Here is a 19095-nt window from a genome sequence, read left to right as displayed (position 1 = left end):
TGCAATTAAAGGTGAAACCTGAGATCCCTACCTAAAGATCAGTCTTTGGACTTGGCAGTTGTGGAGTATCTGTCTGATGTCTGCTAATAGCCTGCTAATAGCTCAGAGCAGCGTGCTGAGAGACCCAAGCACCTCGACAGGATGCAAGCATGCTGAGGGATTTTCCCAGCGCTTTACTGCATCAGATGCTGCACATGGGCAGCTTTGGGAAGATTGAGAAAATTAGGGTTCAGTTCCATTCTTTAGAGGAGAGGCACTGATTAAAAATAACCTTAAAATACAACAAAAAAGTCAGCCCCTCAAACTCTTTCTCGGGGAAACCGTGTGAACTGTGGTTTACACAACAAGCCTTCCAATGAGGGTGGCTCCCAAAACCACACTATCTTTTTGCTTTGAGAGATGCTGTAACTTATTGGAATGCAGATGCTGTCTATGCAAAAGCACTGTAAAATGGTAAAATGAAGTCAGACGCAGACAGGCAGGTTGTAAATATCTTTCCTCAAGATACTCTATTTGCTGTAATGTTGTCCCCAAACCCACAGCAGTGTTAAGAAGCCTTTTATAACAGAAAAGGCTCAGGAAACTACCTTCCACCTCCTTTCTTCCAACCACCCCTTGCCTCTGCTGGTGCCAGTGCTAGTTGGAGCTGTTTTCATAGCACTTTCAGCTTCATGATGAACAAGTCATGGTAACCTTTTCCAGGCTACAGACTCCATTCAAATTCTAAACACGCGAAGGATTTGGATAAATAACCAAAACCCAACAGCTCAAATTCTGAGGTTTGCCTATTATCAGCCTCAAGATTACATGCAAGCAGGATCAAAGAGAAGGCAACTAATTTCAAGTGAGATACAAGACAATCTAGTTAAAGAAATACAATGCACCTTGATCCAGCATTTTGCTGCTAGTACATACGCTCTGCTCAAAATTCATTGTTTGCTGAAGAATACGATATTTTTATATATATATATATATATATATATATATATAAATAACACAAATTAAGTGTTTTCTACTCCCTCTCAACTGCAGATCTTCAGAGGTCAGCTCTCTGTGTGCATGTACAATAAGGGTTACCGAATTACCAAACGCTCTGTGCTGGTCCTGAATGCAAGAGAAGAGCCTGATGCTCTATGGCTCTATGCATGGAAGTTAATAATCACACTAAGGCGAGTGTCTCTGTATAACTGGGAGACTGGCAGCATAATCCTCTGAAGGAACAGAAGCCATACCCTGAAAGACAACCAGCAACTTCTGTGACACATTCATACCTCCACTGCAGTCCTCTAAAACCCTGTACTCCGACTACTCAAATAGATTTCATTGGCACAAGCCCCAAAAGGCCACTTGTCTGCTTCTAAGCTGACGAGAACAGGAATGAAAACAGAAATGCAACAAGATATGCCCTTTCAGGGCTCCATTTATTGAGTGAATACAAAAATAAGATCATGTAAGTGAAGATGCACAGTAATCTGCTCCCTAGTGAAAAAGGTATCTTGGATTAGCAGTAAACAGTGTTTACAATGTCTTGTAAACAGACCTCTTTTTACAAGCTAGAAGCGTACCGAAATATAACACATTAGATTAAAAGTTCCCCATTGTGGCAATACTTCATACTTCTCATCAAGTGATTTCAGAGTATTTTGTAAAAGGTGAGAGCATCCTCTGTTTTGTCTTCAGAAAGAAACACACATGAAACCAATGAAACATGATGAATTTGTAATGTAAACAGTTGAAAAAGCGCCACATCATTTTCAGATGATGATGGCTTACCCCTTGATAGGTAATTTACAATGAAAAATAATGATCAAAGCTATAACACGTTATGGAAAGGTTTTAAAAATGACTATTTTTTACAGCAACCTGTTGCAGTTGAATAAAAATATATTTTTTTCTTAATACAGTATATGGCATTTCTCCTAAATTGCACCAGAATTAAATTTGGAAGCACTTTCAGTTTCTGTTATAGGCAAATGGGAAAGAAAAACAAGCCAGGTAGGCCTTTAATCTCCCTTCCATCTCTTCTGCCCATTGCTTTATCCCTACCCTTTCACATCTCTGAGTCCACATACATTCCATTGATCAGGTAATCCACTTGCGTATAATCCTTCTTTTTGTAACTTTCATAAGCCTGCATAAGGAAAAGGACTATGACAGTTATGAAAAAAAACGTACCAAATAAAAGCACTGCAAGAAGCGAACTTTTATCCACTAAGTACTGAGTCAGAGGCTCAGCAGCAATGAGAAGATACTCATTGTTTGTGTCCCGAGTCTTTGCAATGTTCAAAGTTGTTGTTCCAGGTGCATTTGCTGGAGTGGTGGTTGTATGTTTAATTGAAGGAGTGAGAGATACTGACTTTATTCCATGCCCAGTTGTAGCTTGTGCTGTAGGACCACTAGTTAAACCCATGGCACCTCTCGTAGAACCCTGAGAAGAGGTTGATTCACTTGAGGATGTTGGAGCTCTACTTGTTTCTGGCAACATGGGGAGTGCTGAATTCACAGAACGTGGACTCACTGAGGAGCTGAACGTAGCAACACGAATAAAAGCAGTGGAAGATGTCACTGCATCCTGTCGGGTGAGCGTGGTTGATGTTGTGCTCGATGTTGTGCTCATTGTCTTCGGGCCAGCTCCAGCAGTAATGAGGCTACTGGAGTGGGGAGCGCTGGTCGTGTTGGTGGCTGTGCTAAACTGCTCAGTGTGATTCATTTGAATACCTGCTCCAGTAGTGGCAGTGATGGGAGCAGAAGAGGGGGATGATACTGAGCCAAAGCTATCATTTCCTAATTTTTCAGCGGTGGTCAGGAGCTTGGTGATACTCCTGGAAGTGGAAGCAGTGTCATTGGTAGGAGTGGGAGAAGGGACAGTGGATGACATGGCAGTAGGAAGGAGCACTCCTGAAGCATTCGAGGCTTTGGCAGTTTTTTCATTAGCTGCACTGGGGACAGTTGCACTTGTACCAGCCATCGTTACAACTGTGGTAGCACTGACAGTTGTGGTGGTGGTGCTAACACTGCTTGCAGTTTTTCCTGTGTTTGGTGCTTCAGGATAACCTGAATTCACAGCCAACTGCCTCAAGTAAATCTTGTGAGCCTGAGTGGTGGAGGAAAATAGGTTCTCTCTGTTGTATTGTTCAATTTGTGTGTTCACCATCCTCTTCGTTTTCTGTGGATAGCTTTGGTGGTGAAACTGGACTGTTTCCCTTTCCCCAAAGATGATTTCTTAAAAGAAAAAAAGTTGTAAGAATAAAACTCTGAAGCCCAAAATCTGACCTCACACTCCCACGTGCAAACCAGAATGTGTATTCTGAAGTACATGCAGTACAACTGGACTGAATCAGTCCCAAAGTCAGCAACAACATGAAAACCCAGACCCCTGCCTTTATTGCATACAATCCCTTTGGGTTACTTTTTTTTTTTTCCCTGCCACAGACCCCTGGCATTTGCCCAACCAGGGAATTAATTCCATGAAAGGAGGGTAATGAAGTACAGAGCTACAACGCAAACATTCACAAAAGGAGCAGCGTCATGAACACCAGCTCTGAAGAAGCAGTGTTATGTTTTCATCAGGTTACACATTCTCAATAAGCCCTTCATGCTTAGATTCCTAATTTTCACCTCTCAAAACTGACAATTTCCACATATACCTTCGTACCTCAGGAGAACCTCCTTCACAACTAGTCATCTAGATTTATTGCGACATAAAGCCCATCTGCTTATCAGAGGTCTGGTTGCTATGTTGCAGAGAAACTTTTGCCAATGCAAAAGAACAATGAACAATTTTTTTTAAGCCTGTGTATGGCATACTCTTGAAACATACTTTAAAAGATCAACTCCTTGATTATGAGCAAGCTCTGTTTTGTTACTTAGTCAATTAAAATTGAAGACCCTAGCACTCAGAAGTGACCATGAGCAACTGCTACTAAGACTGCGCTGATTATATAAGCAGCCTTCTGCCTCTGGCACAAAAATCCTGGCAATCTCAGGAAAAATGTCTTGGCATTGTATTTTCTTTCTCTTAAAAAAAATAATAAATACATCTGTTATGCCTTTATTTTCTTAAGGACAGAATGTGGAGTGCACATGGGCTGAATGAATCATGCCTTTCACATGGAGAGGCCAATAAAAGTTACCCAAAGACATATTATGCACATTTAAGTACCAGAGCTGTTCGTAAAACTGTTCGCTGTTTAAGTACCAGATCTGTTAGTAAAACATTTTTCAGTTACAGATTCATCCTGCAGGTATTTCATAACCCATCGCCCTTTATCTGAAAGCCAGTCAAGGTTTAAATTTAAGGCAAACAGATCAGATCCTGGATTTAGCAAGAGTTTGAAGCATAGCATTACCTCCAAGCAGATCTTTGATTTCTTGCTCTCCAGCATTTTGGCACACACTTAGCTGGTGACACTGCAAGAGGATGCAGCGATTCTGATAGGGCACAGACCAATTGCAGTGATGGTTACCTAAAAACAGCAGAAGGCAGGTATCAGGACTATTAGCCACTTACAACACAGAACCCCTAAAATCCAATAGGCCAGAACAGACTTTACCTTAGTTGGGCTCTTCAAAACCTTGCCTGACCAAAGAACACAATTCCAGATAAAATAAGAAAATGGATCATTATACACAGCATAACTGAACATATTGCTTCATGGCTGTAAATGAAGAATTAAAACAAAAACCAACTAATATCTGGAAGGTACGGTGTAAAAGGAACCTGACTCAGCCTTAGTCAAAATAACTGAAAAGTCACTGGAGTTAATATATAGCAGCTGCAGCCCACCAACCTGCTTGTCCCCTGGAGCCAACGTCTAACAATAATTTGATTACCCAGACAATAACAAGATGTTCCTTTGAGTTTGGACAGACCCCATTTATATGCTAGCATTCACCTCGATGTCTTAATGAGGAAGAAAAAGTGAGTTGCAAATGAGATAACTGTCACCCATGGTAGATGGGTGACATCTCTCGTATGTCTCCATAAGACATGGCTCTCACCTCAGTGCTTGAAGTTACACAAATTTACTCCTCATCTGCTGAAAAATAATACCACTGACCAGGGGAGCCATCAAAGAAATTGCCTTTCAGTATGTCAAATCCCAACACAAAGTTAAATAAGCTCATATAAGTCATCACAGAAGGAACTCCCACTCCTGTCATCCTTTCTAACTCGTTACCTTGTGTGCAATGCATTTCTAGGACTGGGAAATATAATGTGCTGTAACAAGAAGCAACAGGAGAAGATAGCTCTCGGTTTGGGATGAAGCAGATGTGTACCCAACTGACCACCCATCAGTAGATCAGAGAACTTAAGTGTATGGCAGTAGAAGTTTGTGTTTTATTAGAAGTGTAGGAAAGGGCAAAGAACAGACACATGTGGTACACATGGCTATATTTAAAGCTCTTATCTACAAAGGGAATTACCCTCACTGAGGATTAAGGCTGTGAGAAGCTTGAACTTCTACAATAAAACATTTACATTACCACAGTTATTAAAAGAGCTTGTGGAAAATTTATGAACTTGGAGAAATCCCTGTACCGACAACTGTAGTCTGTTTTGACAGCCCTAAAGAAACTAGCAAAGTGGCATTTTACTGAGTTACCAAATAAAATGTTAAGAAAGTCAATGAAACCATTCAAACACTTGAAAATTGGTACTTAAAAAGCAATAAAATTAAGAGCTTCAACAGGCACACAGAGGGGGCTATACTGAAGTCCCCTCCTCAGACAGGAAACCATGTTTGAACGTGCTCTGATTCCTAATCCCACCTCCTGTTCCTTGCTTGAGGACCATGCTAGCAGAGCATCACAGACTGTCTACTACTGTAGATAGTGTCAGTTCTCATTTCTTGGGTAAAATAAAAAAGCCAGCAGCATACCTCGTATTAGCTAAATATCTAGTAAGTCAGGTCAGGAAAAGACTGATGGGGTCAACATTTTCAGCAGCCTGATTTCTGCTGCCATCAGAACTGCACCGAACTGCATCCCAGAAGAACTGAATGTTTCCATAGAACTGGACTGATGAGTGCTCCCTTTGGTGAGAGCTGGAGTTACAGACCAGGGCCCTGGCTGCTGTTTCCACTGCAAGACACTTGCTGCCCTGCCACTCCTCTTTGCTCATATCTAATTAAGAGGCAGCAGAAAAAGACAGAAACTGGAAGGATACAACAAAAGCTGATCATACATATTTTGAAAGGAAAGCATGTAGGCAGCAGACATCAAGGTCTTGCCGTGCAGAAGTGGATTATTTCATTTCTAAACCTGCTGTTACTGGAAAGAAAACTCAGATCCCCAAATGCAAGTAGAAGCCAAGTATGCACATGTATAGTGGAAGCAGGAGTATTTGTTCTTGCAGACATCTCATATTTTCCCTTTATTTTCCCCAGAGCATCCAAGACTGCCCAGAATTATGACCTGGTGGCTCTGCTCTGAACCAGCCTGTTCAGATGGACGAGATATCCAGACCTGTACACCACCACAGAAGCATCTTGGGAGGACTCTAGAATATGTCTGGGGATGCAAAGGGAAGAGCACAAGCTTATCTGACTCCCCAGCATGTGCTTACCTTGCTCATCAGGAAACTGGGAATCCTCAACTGACATATTCTTGCTGAGATGGGTACTTTCTCCATCTTGTAACACTTTCCCTAGCAGCATCTGAAGGCTTGAACCCATTATGTTAGAAAACATACGGAGGTTAAGTTACTACCCCTGCTATCAGCCCTGGAGAATTTTCCAGCCAGCCCCCTCCTTTCTGCAGGACACACCTGAGATGTTAACATACAAAAGTGGTTCTTTGTGACATTTACACTACTTCCCTAAGTTAGCGAAGTTGTATCAGCAAGGGCTCTTCTCCTCTTACAAATTCAAACTACAGAAGAGAGACTGATCAGCCAGGAATGTGATCTTTCCACTTCTCTAAGCAACGTAGTTATGAAGATGTCTCTTCATGCAACCTTGTCCTGCAACTTAAAACTAATACCTTTAAAATCACAACCACTGCTCCTTTACTTACAGTTATGTAGGTGTAATTATTGCAATACTCAATAGTCTTTGGACTCACATCTGTAATGAAATGGCAAAAAAAGAAGCACCAAAAAAAGGCATTCCAGAAAGGCAGGAGTAGAAAAGCAGTAAAGTTGATCTTAAAACCTTAAGCTAAATCATAAAAAAAAAAAAAAAAAGACGTCAGGTCTTTGTCTCCAGATGATCTCTCTGCACCTGACTATACACTTATGCCGAGAGTTTGTATCTTTTCTTTCTCCCTGATAACAAGACATAAAGCAAGAGACTGGTCACCAAGTAAGAAAGAGGAATGAAATTGCTTCAGTGGGTTTAATACAGAATGTAAAACCTGATAAGGGCAGTATATGCTATGGGAGTTATTTTTGCATGGCTTCTCAATGACGGACCTGGTCACCTAATTTTACAACCTCAGCCCCCTCTGCCCAACACAGCTAACACACAACAGGACTTGTTCATTATGAAACACCATACCAGTAAGGAACAAGGGGATGAGTACAAAAAAGTGGCTGAAGTCAGCAACAGGACAAAGTATGCGCTCCATTCCAAACCCTGATGACAGACTGAATTCCTGATGTTCCTCAGCTCCCTCCTCTGGAAGAGGCAGCTGTAGCACCTTCTCTACCCTTATAAAGATCTTGTGAAGTTAAGATGACACATCCATAGCATTTAGAGATTCTCAGGTGGAAGAGATAAACATGTAGTGTTACAGACCCCGAGTATCAGCACAGTGTCTTTGTGTCAGCTCTCTGTGGAGCTCTGAAGCTCTGGTGCCCGGGAAACAAACCCACCCACATTTTATCTCCTAAACAACAACAACAAAAAGTTTGCAAAGCTGCTTTCTTTCCACTGTGAAGGGATAGAGCAAACTCATGTATAAAATAATTAAGCTCTAAGCATCAAAAAAAAGTCCTTATGATGTTCCTAGCAACCTGTCAGACATTCATCCACCATCTCATCTCAACCACAGCACCACTGATTTTTTTTTAATTGCTACAAGTTTTGACATGTGGCTAGATAAATTAGGGTCCTTAATAAGGACACCTCTCAAAGATTCATTTAAAAGTTTAATGCTTTTTAAAGACATCTCAGAGGTAGACACCAGAAGGCTGTCATATCCCCTGGTCTTAATGCTGTGCTTGGTTGCAGGATAATTAACAACCAGTTTCTTCTAAGGTTGATAAAACACACACAAGGCTACTCACTCCAGTGCAGCTGTCTACTATAGCATTGTTCACTTGCAAACATCTGGCAGCATGGAATAATCATCCTTCAACTCAAGCGACCTAACACCATTTGCACGCTACCAGCTCACACCAAGAGCACATGAATGCTGTTTGTTACGGAAGCTGGAAAGGCCCTGGGAAATGGTTGCTCTGGATTCAATTTAACTAAAGCTGTCAGAAATTATTTAGCACCACAGGACTGCACACAGAAGCCATAATTGTAAATGCCTGTAAACAACTGGAACTAAGATAAATAGTTGTCAGGGGAGCAGAAGAGACCTTTAATAAAGAGAAACACCAGCTGGAATTCCCACTGAAGGATGAGAACCTCACCTGAAGCAGCTGAGCCTTTACAAGCCTGCCTGCATTGCTTTTCAGTTGTCAGCCTGTTTATTTGCACTACATGGACTCCTCTTCCTTTCAGGACAGGAAATCTGTTTTCACATATACAGAAGGAAATCAGCAGGAAGAATACAATGGCAGTCCACATCTTCAGGGTTGCCTTGCCGGGAGGCTTCCCTTTCCAGGAGCCTGTAGCACGGTAGAATGCTTTCTTGTATCACCTTCAGATCCACTGCAACATACCTACAAAGAAAAGAAAGTGATTGGTTTTTATCAGAAGGCTACACTTGAAGTGTTTTACTAAAGACACTCCTATCAGTAAGAACGACAATAAAATGTGCATAAGGCAGGCAAGTATCACTATCAGGATTAACATACTGATAATGAAGCAGAGACAGAAAGAAAAAAGCCCATCCCCAAATTCAGTGTCTTTCTTTGGAAACAGTACTTTGCTCTCCTTTTCTCAGACACCAACAGAAAACAACTCAACACAAAAGCTGCAAGCGGTGGGTTATACTTACTTTATTCCTTCATTTTCCCTAACGTCGCAAAGCAAAGACGCTTTAAAGAAAAATGTGAAATTTATCATTTGCAGTCAAAATCAGCATCAAGAACAGGAAGAGCTCTGCTGCCTCTTGCTCTGACTTCATCTGGAGGAGTTTATCTGACTGCTGTCAAACAGTCGGTAGGCACAAAGCCGAACTCAAAGCCCACAGCAACACAGACATGATACCTTTTGGCTCATCCTGGAACCCTTTGTGTTGTTCCCAAGCTCAGCAGAAGCATTTTGACCAGCTTGAGGACACTGATACTACAGGCATCTATATAATAATGATGATGTTAATAATGATAATATAGGCAGTCCTGGACTATACCCAGGACACCCTGCCTTTACACCAAGTCAGTCAAAACCGAGAATCAGGTTTGGTTCATTCCTGCTTCAATTTTCCTGCTGATTGTCAAAAATGTTGATTCAAAACAAGCAAGAGCCAGTAATTCACATCTTCCAAGGTGCTACACAGACATCAGCTGTTAGTGAAGAAGATCCACACCCACAGTAAGCTTCCATTTCCCCACATAAAACAATAAATAGGCAGAGCCTTTTCTTCACTCCCAATGCACACAAGAGACTTTTGTCTCTGTGGATGAGCTCTCACCCTGGCAGTCACTGGAGGAACTCCTGTTGACTTCAGAGCAGATCACCAGCTTCTATCTAGATTTACCCTACTGTTTCCAAGATTTTCTTTAAGTTTTGTATGAACAGGTACTTCCAAACAATCCAGCCTGAACCAGATTAAACATCAGCCTCTTCCCTAAGTAGTTTTTAAGGGCAACTCTTCCTCGCTGCTGAAGCAAGCTTTAGCTCTCATCCTGCAGTCATGAAGAGAAATGTCATGGCCTCCAAAGAGTGGTGAGATTTAACTATGCCTGACATCTCAGAGGTCTACACGACTGCTGCATTTGAAGACACTCACAGTTCACAGCTCAGGGAATGAGCAGCATGCGTGAAAGGTATAAATAGCATAGTGAAAAATATCCAATGGTCATTGGGAGCAGGCTACAGTCCTGACTTAGCCATTCCTGCAAGGTTTGCCTTGAGCTCTGAACCCTACTCCCAGCTATGCTTGTGAATTTAAGAATTTGAGTTAATCTTTATTGTGGAAAAAAATGCCTCCAAGATAATATTTACTCTTACACCCAGATTGTGACATCTTGATACCCCAATGAAACTTTTCTCGATGGAACTTTTGTTTCCAAGTTTTCTCCTTGCTCTACTTTCTGAAGACCTGAACACGGTAGCAGATGTTTCGACTCAAAACTCTCCTGCCTGGAAAAAGCTGAAGTGTAAACAGCTCCCCCAGATTTCACAAAGGACACATACACAACATACAGGTCTGCACCGGACTATCAAAAGGTCAAAGATAGGGACAAAACTTGATAGAAAGTTGCAGTGCATCAAATTCAGCATCCCTAGGCACCCTACGACTTCCCCCAGGAAGCTCCACTTGCTCCCCCAAACCCTCTTCTTGTCTGCCTTCTATTTCTCCTAGTGAAAAAATAGCTATTTTGTTTGTTGAAAATAGATGGAGGATCTCTATAGCAGAGAACAGGGGGAGCCCCAAAGGAACGCATGGCGGAGGATTTGCACTATGCTCACACACTGCTCCGTGGCTCTCTCCTTGGAGTAAAGGCACACAGCAGCACGGCTGCTTTGTGTGAGTGGGTTTCTCACTTCAGACAGAAGTTCAGGCCTGGGTCGTCCCAGCTGGCAGCTGGAAATATTTCCGAGAAGCTTGGTGGGAAAAGGCAGCTCACCAGCCCCATCTAGTCCTGCCTGCCAGGGAATGCACTGGCTTTACAGCCAGCCCCAGCTCGGCCAAGGACTCCCTGGCTTTTCCAAGGGTGAGCTAGAAGGATTTGAAACAGAATCAACACAGGAGAGAAGCCCTGTGCAATGCACAACTGCAGCGCCCTGCAACACAGCATGCTGATGTCTGCAGTTTGGGAAAGCAGTTCCACATTTTCAGAAGTCTGAGTCTGGGAATCTGAAAGGGGAAACAATTTGTGTTACTCCCTCAAGGTAACTTCAATACTCACCCTGCTGCTCTGAATTGCAAGGCACTTCGGCATAGTTTAACCATAGAAAGCTCCCGTTGACAGTAAGGAAAAAGGGAAGATATAAAATACTCTGCCTGCAAGAGACGTTTTCCTAGAGCAAACAGATCTCTATAGCTGACAGCCAGAAAAAGGTTGCTGTAAACTCTGAATCCTTCAACTTGAAGCAGGCAATCTGGGGTTCCCTAGCAGACACTGTAGGTACTTTACCAGGATACTCAGAGCACTATTTGTCAATGCTAGGCAGAAACAACCGCAGGTTTTTTTGTTTGTTAAGTTCACAGGCACAGATTCAGCAAGCAGTATCTGGCCCACAGGAAAAAAATATAGATCTTAAAGGGTAAGTTTCACATTTTAAAGACAGTCCTGTTTCTGTCTGCAGTAAACTTCTCAAGGTAAGAGCACTTACAAGAAATTATATTTTATAGCCTAAAGTGTCAACAGGAATGAACTGGCTGTGCAATAAATGTATGCATTTACTTTTTTTATACAAAAAAATGGAATAGCAACTAAAACAAATACAGAGAGCTCTCTCGTTATTATAGATATATCACTTAGCATTACTTTTGTAATCACAGTAAGCAATCCCAAAAGAATAAGTCTCCCATTACATTTCCAAAATGCAGATATAGCAGCATTTCACAGTTAACACTGCATGACTCCCAGCCTTGACCCAGGAACTCATACACTTGTACAATTGTGCATTAATCACACGAGGTCTAGAAGCTGTTTTGTCAGCACAGATAACTGTCCCCCACGCAGAAGCATCTTGTGTCCCCAACCACATTACCAGGCCAGAAGCCCCTGCCAGCCAGCCCCAGCTGACTTCTGTCCCATGTAACTGCAACAGCTCCAGCGAGCAAAATCCCAGTAAGTGCCTCTCACTCCTTCCAAAGCACCTGGGAGCCTTTCTGGATTAGGCCAGCACCAGTAACAGAGGACAGACCAAGCTCAGGCATCAGAAACACCTGCCTTCAGTGCAGTTCCCCTTTCCCTCTCAGTAAGCAAAGTCTCCTCAGGGGCCAAGTGATGCTCATTACAGAAATGTGAGCATTAAGCTGAACAATCCCCGCTCTGCAAGACCCAAAGCTAACAAGCAGCTGCCCAAAGCTCTCAGGAGCTCTTGATGAGTGGTGCAGAGGGTTTGGTTCACAAGGGTGACCTACCACTGAGGGTCCCAACTGCAGAAGAACTTGACTTGGACCATGCTCGAGGCTCTCAAAACATACAGAGAACAATGAGAAACCATCATGGAGACTTTCAAAGACACACGATGCATCTCTGACCTCAGGCAACACAGCTGTCCCCCTAAGTGCTGCACTCAGTGCTTGGCAAAAGCACACCCTGTGCTCGCTCAAGTGAGGGGTTCAACAGCTCGGGCTGCAGCAAAGCAAGTGCAAAGCCACTCCAGGCCCTGTGGTGATCTACCTTACCCACCAAAATCTCATGCTGTGAGCTCTCTGCTGCAATGAGCATGGCTTACTAGCACTCTCCCATCACCATGATCCACGCTGAACTTCATTCTGGTCTGAATGACCTCTGGAAGGGGTGGCATCCAAGTCAACACCTTGACACAACAAGCTCTCAAAAGAAAGCTACAGGTAAGGCACCTTCTAATTGAAGTGCTTAAGTTGCTGAAGTGAGTACCAGTACCACAACCGTAATCCTCTTCCGGAAGTGCTGTTTTCTAAATGACGCCCTGATGCCAGCGAGGGGATAATCAGACATAGTCATACCTTAAATGCAGTCCAGATGACACTTGGGATGCTGTATCAAATATCAGAACCTCCAGCCAGCATGTTGTTGGGGGTGTTTTTGCCTCTTTTACCTTTGCACAATCTCATACATCCACAGGAGGAATCACAATTACTTACAGATCATTTTTCTCAACATAACCACTGCCTTTTATAATTACAAAAAATAGGCCTTACTTCCCCCCTCCCCTCACGCTTCTAACCAGTCCCATATGGCTCCATTTGTACTCCTACAAAGTCCACAAAGCATTCACCCCACACAGCTACATCTCAGAGAAGTACTAGCTAAAGCTTCCCCTCCAGGTCATGCTGCTCCCCAGATGAAACCGTTCTCTTGTATAGCCAGAGACAACATGAAGGAAGAGATGAACACTAGTATTCCTATTGGAAGCAATTTTGAGAAATCAGAGCAAAATTCACACTGAGCACTACCTTTTCCATATGTAAAGCATCTCCAAGGAAATTAAAAGTCAAACCAAACCACAAAAGCTGGTGAGTGAATAAAATCTGGGAAAAGACTACACTCTGAGAAGTGCAAAGTTTACTTTTACCATCTGTGGCTATAACTCAGCGGGGAACAAGCACGCTAGAAAACCAGAATAACTTTGAGTCAACAACTGAATGACTGATGACTTTGCAATGTACACACACAACCAGAAGGCACTGCCTGCTGGGTTTCAGAAGTGTTCCTCCCTTCTTGCTGATTTCCCTGTAGTTGAAGCCAAGGAATCCAGAAAAAAAAAATCAAAGTATTGTTTCAAACAACATCTACTTGATTGGGAGCGATGTTGCAAGAGCAGAGCAAAGCCTTTGGAATATAAACCCTTTGTCTCCATGCCATCCCAGCCTCAGATGCTCCTGGTTAAGCAGCTGCAAGGTGCATGCAGTGACTGGACACAGGTGGAGCCCAGCATGACAAAAGGAGAGAGGCAGACCTAGAGAAAAACATGGGACAAGGGAGAGGGGCTGTTAGAAATCAGAGGTGTAAAGTACGCAAACAAAGCAAGTCATTTAGGGCAACATGTGCTCCCTCGAGCTGTCAGAGTCAGCAGCCACTGCTCCGAAACTCGTAATAACATGAAATGAGGTCAGAGAGCTGCAAAGAAGTCATTTTCCATTCCCTTGGAGCATCTCTACCTGTTTCTGACAGAAGGTGGAAAGGAAACCTTGAGATTTAGCATCCTCCTGGGTAGGAAGGCACAGAGCAGGCAGCGTACAGTATGGACTTGCTACAGAGGAATCCAGAGAAAGGCCACAGCACCCAGCACACTGAACTGCCGGTACCGTGGTCTCTTTTCACTGCCAGAAAGATATCTATGCAGTTCATGCTCCCTCAGGCTGGGCCAGAGCTGAAAGCAACTGAACAAGACTCCTTGTCCTTCAGGGAAATAACATGAGGACACAGCACAGGATCATGGGGTCCTCAGGGTAACAGCAAAGCAGGGAAGACAAGGGTGGAATACATACCATAAATAACGGTGCTATTTCTCCCATTAAATTGAAAAGACGTAAGGCCTGGTTTCAACTTGCAATTGCTGCTAAATATTTCATGTGCCATCAACTCTCAAAACAAGTGCTATATTTCACTCTTTGGAAAACAGAATTAAACCAGGCTTTGCTAAGGAAAGACAAGCACATCTCATTTTGTGAATTGAGGCCAGAACACAGGAGACAAAAGAATCTGTTCTGCAATCTTCAGGAGCATTTGGCTTTCCAAGTTTCTCTCTGAAATGGCACACACGTACAGGTTTGGAGACAGAAGGGGCAGCAACAAAGTAAATGAGGCTGATTTCTGAATCGCATTTGCATCAGTAAAGCAAGAAAAAGGGATGAGAATAACGGCAGGAAGCTACTTATCCCTTCAACAAAACTTCACTTTGGTCATGATTTGTATTTTTAACAGTGTCTGTCATGCATGAATTATAACAGCCCCAAAGCAGGTTGAGAATGTGCAGGAACAACAACGCTTCGTTACTGTGCTAGAGAAAAAATAGCTGGCCCTTTAGATCATTTGAAAATGATTTAACTACATTATGCAAAGAACCCGCCCCAGAGCAAGTAAATACAGCTTGAACTGTGGGTTCAAAGCCTCTGTTAAAATGTTCTCCCCTGCATCTCCTGTTGAGTCACCACCCGTGGTCAGCAGAGCATGGCCAGATGAAGTCACATCATGCTCTGAACAGCAGCTTTAAAGCCATCAAGTTCCTTTAGTCTCCAAGGAAAGTTAATGACAGATTACAAAGGTGTTTCTACAAAATGTCACTTGCCATAAACACACACAGAGCTGACCAGAGGTTGTGAAGCAGACAGTGTTATGGGTTACAGGGCAGCAAATGCATCACTGATGACTGTGGAGGGGATCCCTGCTCTGGGCACAGTTCCTCTAACTGTACTTCACAAGACATGTGAAGCTCCCCACTTCCTCAGAAAAGACTGCCGTGGTCAAAGGTCTGCTCGCTGCTCCAGGACAGACTCTCCATGCCCCCATCATTTCTCCAGTATTAACAAAACGCTCCTCTGGGAGGGTGACTGAGGTGGGACAGGCAAAATTCTACACTCTGAGGGAGTTTTGAAGAAAATTGTGCCTAAAAATCAGTCATGGATACATAGGCCAGGCTAGGCTCAGGACCAACAAGCTGAATCTGATCAACACCTGGCATTGACATGAGCCCAGAAGAACATTCAAGGCTCCTGCTGGTGCCAAGCACTCTTCACTACCCTGAGCGGCTCACAAGATTTCTAGTAGCACACCGCAAGGAGAGGAGAGAGATGTGTAAGAACCGCTCGTTTTCTACAAGGCTTAACTAAAATTGGATCTTTTTGTTCCAAGAAGTAATTTCTGCAAAAAGGTTGGTAGGCAAATATCTCCCTGCACCTCACAGGGCACCAGACCCTCCCACAAAGAGGAGCACGCTCCTGATGCTTGATGTTGATGCTGCAACACCAGGACACAAGTTACACGTCCTCTGAAATACGATGCAAAGAGCAAACATTGCCAGCTCACGCCCGGAAGAATGTCATTTATATTCCTCCTCCTATTACACAGCTTCTTCAGAGCATAACAGCACACAGCTGGCTACGTGTTACAGAAGAGCTGGCACATCCTTCCACATTAGCAGGCACTCCCTTACTGCAGCTGGTAGGATAGCATTAGACATCAGTAGGATCTGCTGCTGCTCTTCCAATGTTTCTCCCTATACACATCCACTAAAATGACTTTGTACAATACATACTTTTTTTTTTTTGCCTGAGTCCACAAAGACTCCACCATACTGACTCTTAAGGACAAACCACTAAGTGAAAACATTTTAATTAAGCAGTCACAAGATTATACATCCTCTCTGCCCCTAAATATGAGCCCCCTCATTCAGTCCCCATCTTATTTTAGTCATTTTAGTCCCCATCTATGGCTGAATCCCCCACCAGCCTGCATGGCACACAGCCCACAGCAAATGCAACTGCAGCATTTGCAGTAACATTCACAAGCTCCAGGGAATGAGCCCGAAGATGCCAAGAGTTGCAAACTATAAACTTAAAAGAACAGAGCATCCTTGTTCAGCGTCATCAACACCCCCTCCAGATTCACGTCTGACCAACATAGATGGATGTTAAGCTAAAAAGCAAAGGATAAACCATAGCCACTGAGCAGACAGCCTCTGACAAGGCTACCTGAACTGCTGCAACCTCTGAAGACTGGCGCGGAAATGGTGATCTTTAAAAGAAGTTTGCAGCTGCTACAGTATTTGTCCAGCTGCCACTTATGCAAGAAAATCTATTCTTTTGCTTGTAAATGGCCAAATGTTTAATGAGACTTCCAAAATGTTCTACATAATTAAAACAAACATTTTAAAGACTCTCTAAGAGGGGTGGAACTCCAAGATTTGCTGAGAAGCTCTGTGATTAAACTGGGACTTGGCTGACATGTGAAAGTTTCCCAAGTATAAAGCCCTTCAGGCTTCACGCTGACAAATGATGTTGTACATCACAGGCTGTGCTCTGCAGAGCTCACTGGGAGCAGCAACAGGGAGAAGCATCTGTGCAAGGTCAGCAGCTACCATGCTCCACAAGGAATGGAAAGCCATTTCCATGCAACAGGCAGATTAATCAGAGAGTCTGAATGGCAGACCTCATTCACACAGATAAAGGGCTATATTCTTTAGGTTCGAGACTTTCAGCAACTCGCCCCACAAACAACCTTTCCCCCACAAACAACGCAGAGGGGAAGGAAGTTTTGGTGGTTACAGCCCATGTCTGACAGCTGACAAAACCAGAGCTCAGGTTCCTTCTCCACTTCCAGCTTCCCGTGGAAGCGAGGCAGTGCTACTGATTCACAATCTTGGGCAGATAGAGCCCCGGTGGTTTTTGTGGTTGTTCTTTTTTGGTTAGTTTTGTTTTGAATGTTATCAGCTTGACTCATCTCCTACATCACTGACTGCCTCTGTCTTTCTCTGCCTCAGTTCCTCACCTGCACTCCCCACTTCTTCCTCTGAGCACGGGGCAGCTCACACAGTTCTTACCTAACTAGTGAGAAAAGCCCACGCTGGCACTGTTAAGACTTTATGCCCATCACAGGTTACCTCTGACAAAACAAATGTTAAAGCCTAAAAACCAGGAATTTCCCCGTCTACCACCACCCGTCATCCTTCCTCGCCCATGCTCACTGCCAAGTTCTGCATTTCAGATGGTGAGAACTACTACTCTGCAGGACTTTTCCTGTGAAAAGTGACTGGACAGCTGTTTCATTTGTGAAAATATGGCTTGTTTTGGAATATCTGAAACAATCCCATTTTAATATAAAGAAAAATGAACTGCCAAATGCTAACTGCATAAAGCTGGATCTGGACAATAAATCTGTCAACACAAATTCTTCCAAGGAATAAAAATGTGCGCTATGGCAAAACTGCAACCTTCCCTAGTATAATCTGTACCCAAAAAAAGATAGCAAATACTGCTGTCTCATTGGAACAGGAGAGATTGTACACTGGGCATCTGCTACCACATGTTTCAAATTAAACAGCTTTCAACACCACCCAAAAAGAAATCACCCCAGAACTCCGCAGCCACCAAGCTAATACAGACCAAATACCCTTCTACGTGGGTAGGAGGCAAGCTCACGTTTTTGGGCTCTAAGTACCTAGAGAAGCATTTACTTTGCAGTACAAGTGCTTCGTGCTTCCTGATAGATGGCACTGGAAGCCAGAAGCAGCACTCCCATGTTAAAACACAGCACGCACACTCAGAACTGGTCTGAGGTGTTATTAAATTTGAAACTCCCAAGTCCAGAGTTAAGAGAGACTTAAGAAGGGATTTCAACCTGAAGGTACAATTAACCAGGTGTTAGTTTTTGAACAAATAAAACCACAAATGTGTTAAATGTCTGGTCACTCACCTACCTCCTGGCCCTGCAGAATTTTTACAAGTCAGCAATTTGCTAGCAATACAGGTCAGGTTAAATTTCACCGAAGCTAATAACTTCAACGTCATCTTTCACTTCAGATATTTTTGAGAAATCATTATGCTCTTCTGTAGGTTCAGGTAGCTGTAATGCTAATTTTAGGCATTTAGAAACAGAACACCTCTACTTAGAACACCCAGGTCTGCAGATTTGCTCAGGAATTTAAGACCGCGCATGGTTTTGAGCAGGACTATGCTCAGAAGTGATGGCACCCTACATTACAAAGGCATAAGGCAACACCACGGAGAGCTCAGAAAGAGAAGTTCAGACAGCATGGCAATGGTCAGAGAGTGATCCCAGTACAATGACTGAAGAGGAACTTTTGCTCAACGCTGAAAGAATTGGGTTTAAGGAGAGCATTTTCGGATCGCTCTTTTCTCTAAGGATGCAGAATCTTTGCACAAATCCTAAAATACGGAGAGTTAAATCAAAAGATTTAATTCAAAAATCCTGCCTCCACTGTAAGTTATTATCGAAAGCAAAACAACTCAAAAACCTCTGTAACGTAGGAGTCATCTTTTTAAACTATAAAACTCTAGTTAAAAGACAAAGGTAGCTTTATATGCAAGGGGTGCCAGGTGAGATGCAGCAAAAACACATTATCACACATTCCAGATTATCACAAACCAGTCTGACACAGGGGAGCTTTTCACCGTATATATGTTGACACAAATCAG

At 43.1% G+C, this 19095-nt stretch overlaps 1 protein-coding gene across 9 annotated transcripts in view; it reads right to left on the bottom strand.

Annotated features, from left to right (window-relative positions):
- Positions 1 to 1390: 1390 nt before the first annotated feature.
- Positions 1391 to 19095, bottom strand: part of LOC121070929 (uncharacterized protein C11orf24-like) — a 31047-nt gene continuing 13342 nt past the window's right edge. For all 9 annotated transcript variants that reach the window (XM_040558746.1, XM_040558749.1, XM_040558753.1 and 6 more), the window contains 3 exons: positions 8585 to 8836; positions 4350 to 4466; positions 1391 to 3222 (listed from right to left, as the gene is read on the bottom strand). In XM_040558746.1, the coding sequence (XP_040414680.1) occupies positions 2051 to 3222; positions 4350 to 4466; positions 8585 to 8741 (1446 nt within the window). In that variant the 5' untranslated portion in view covers positions 8742 to 8836 and the 3' untranslated portion in view covers positions 1391 to 2050. The remainder of the gene's footprint in view (positions 3223 to 4349; positions 4467 to 8584; positions 8837 to 19095) is intronic.

Source organism: Cygnus olor, chromosome 5, assembly GCF_009769625.2.
Source record: "Cygnus olor isolate bCygOlo1 chromosome 5, bCygOlo1.pri.v2, whole genome shotgun sequence".
Lineage (NCBI taxonomy): Eukaryota > Metazoa > Chordata > Aves > Anseriformes > Anatidae > Cygnus > Cygnus olor.
Note: the sequence above shows the minus strand (reverse complement) of the source record. Positions and strands in the feature narration are given on the sequence as shown.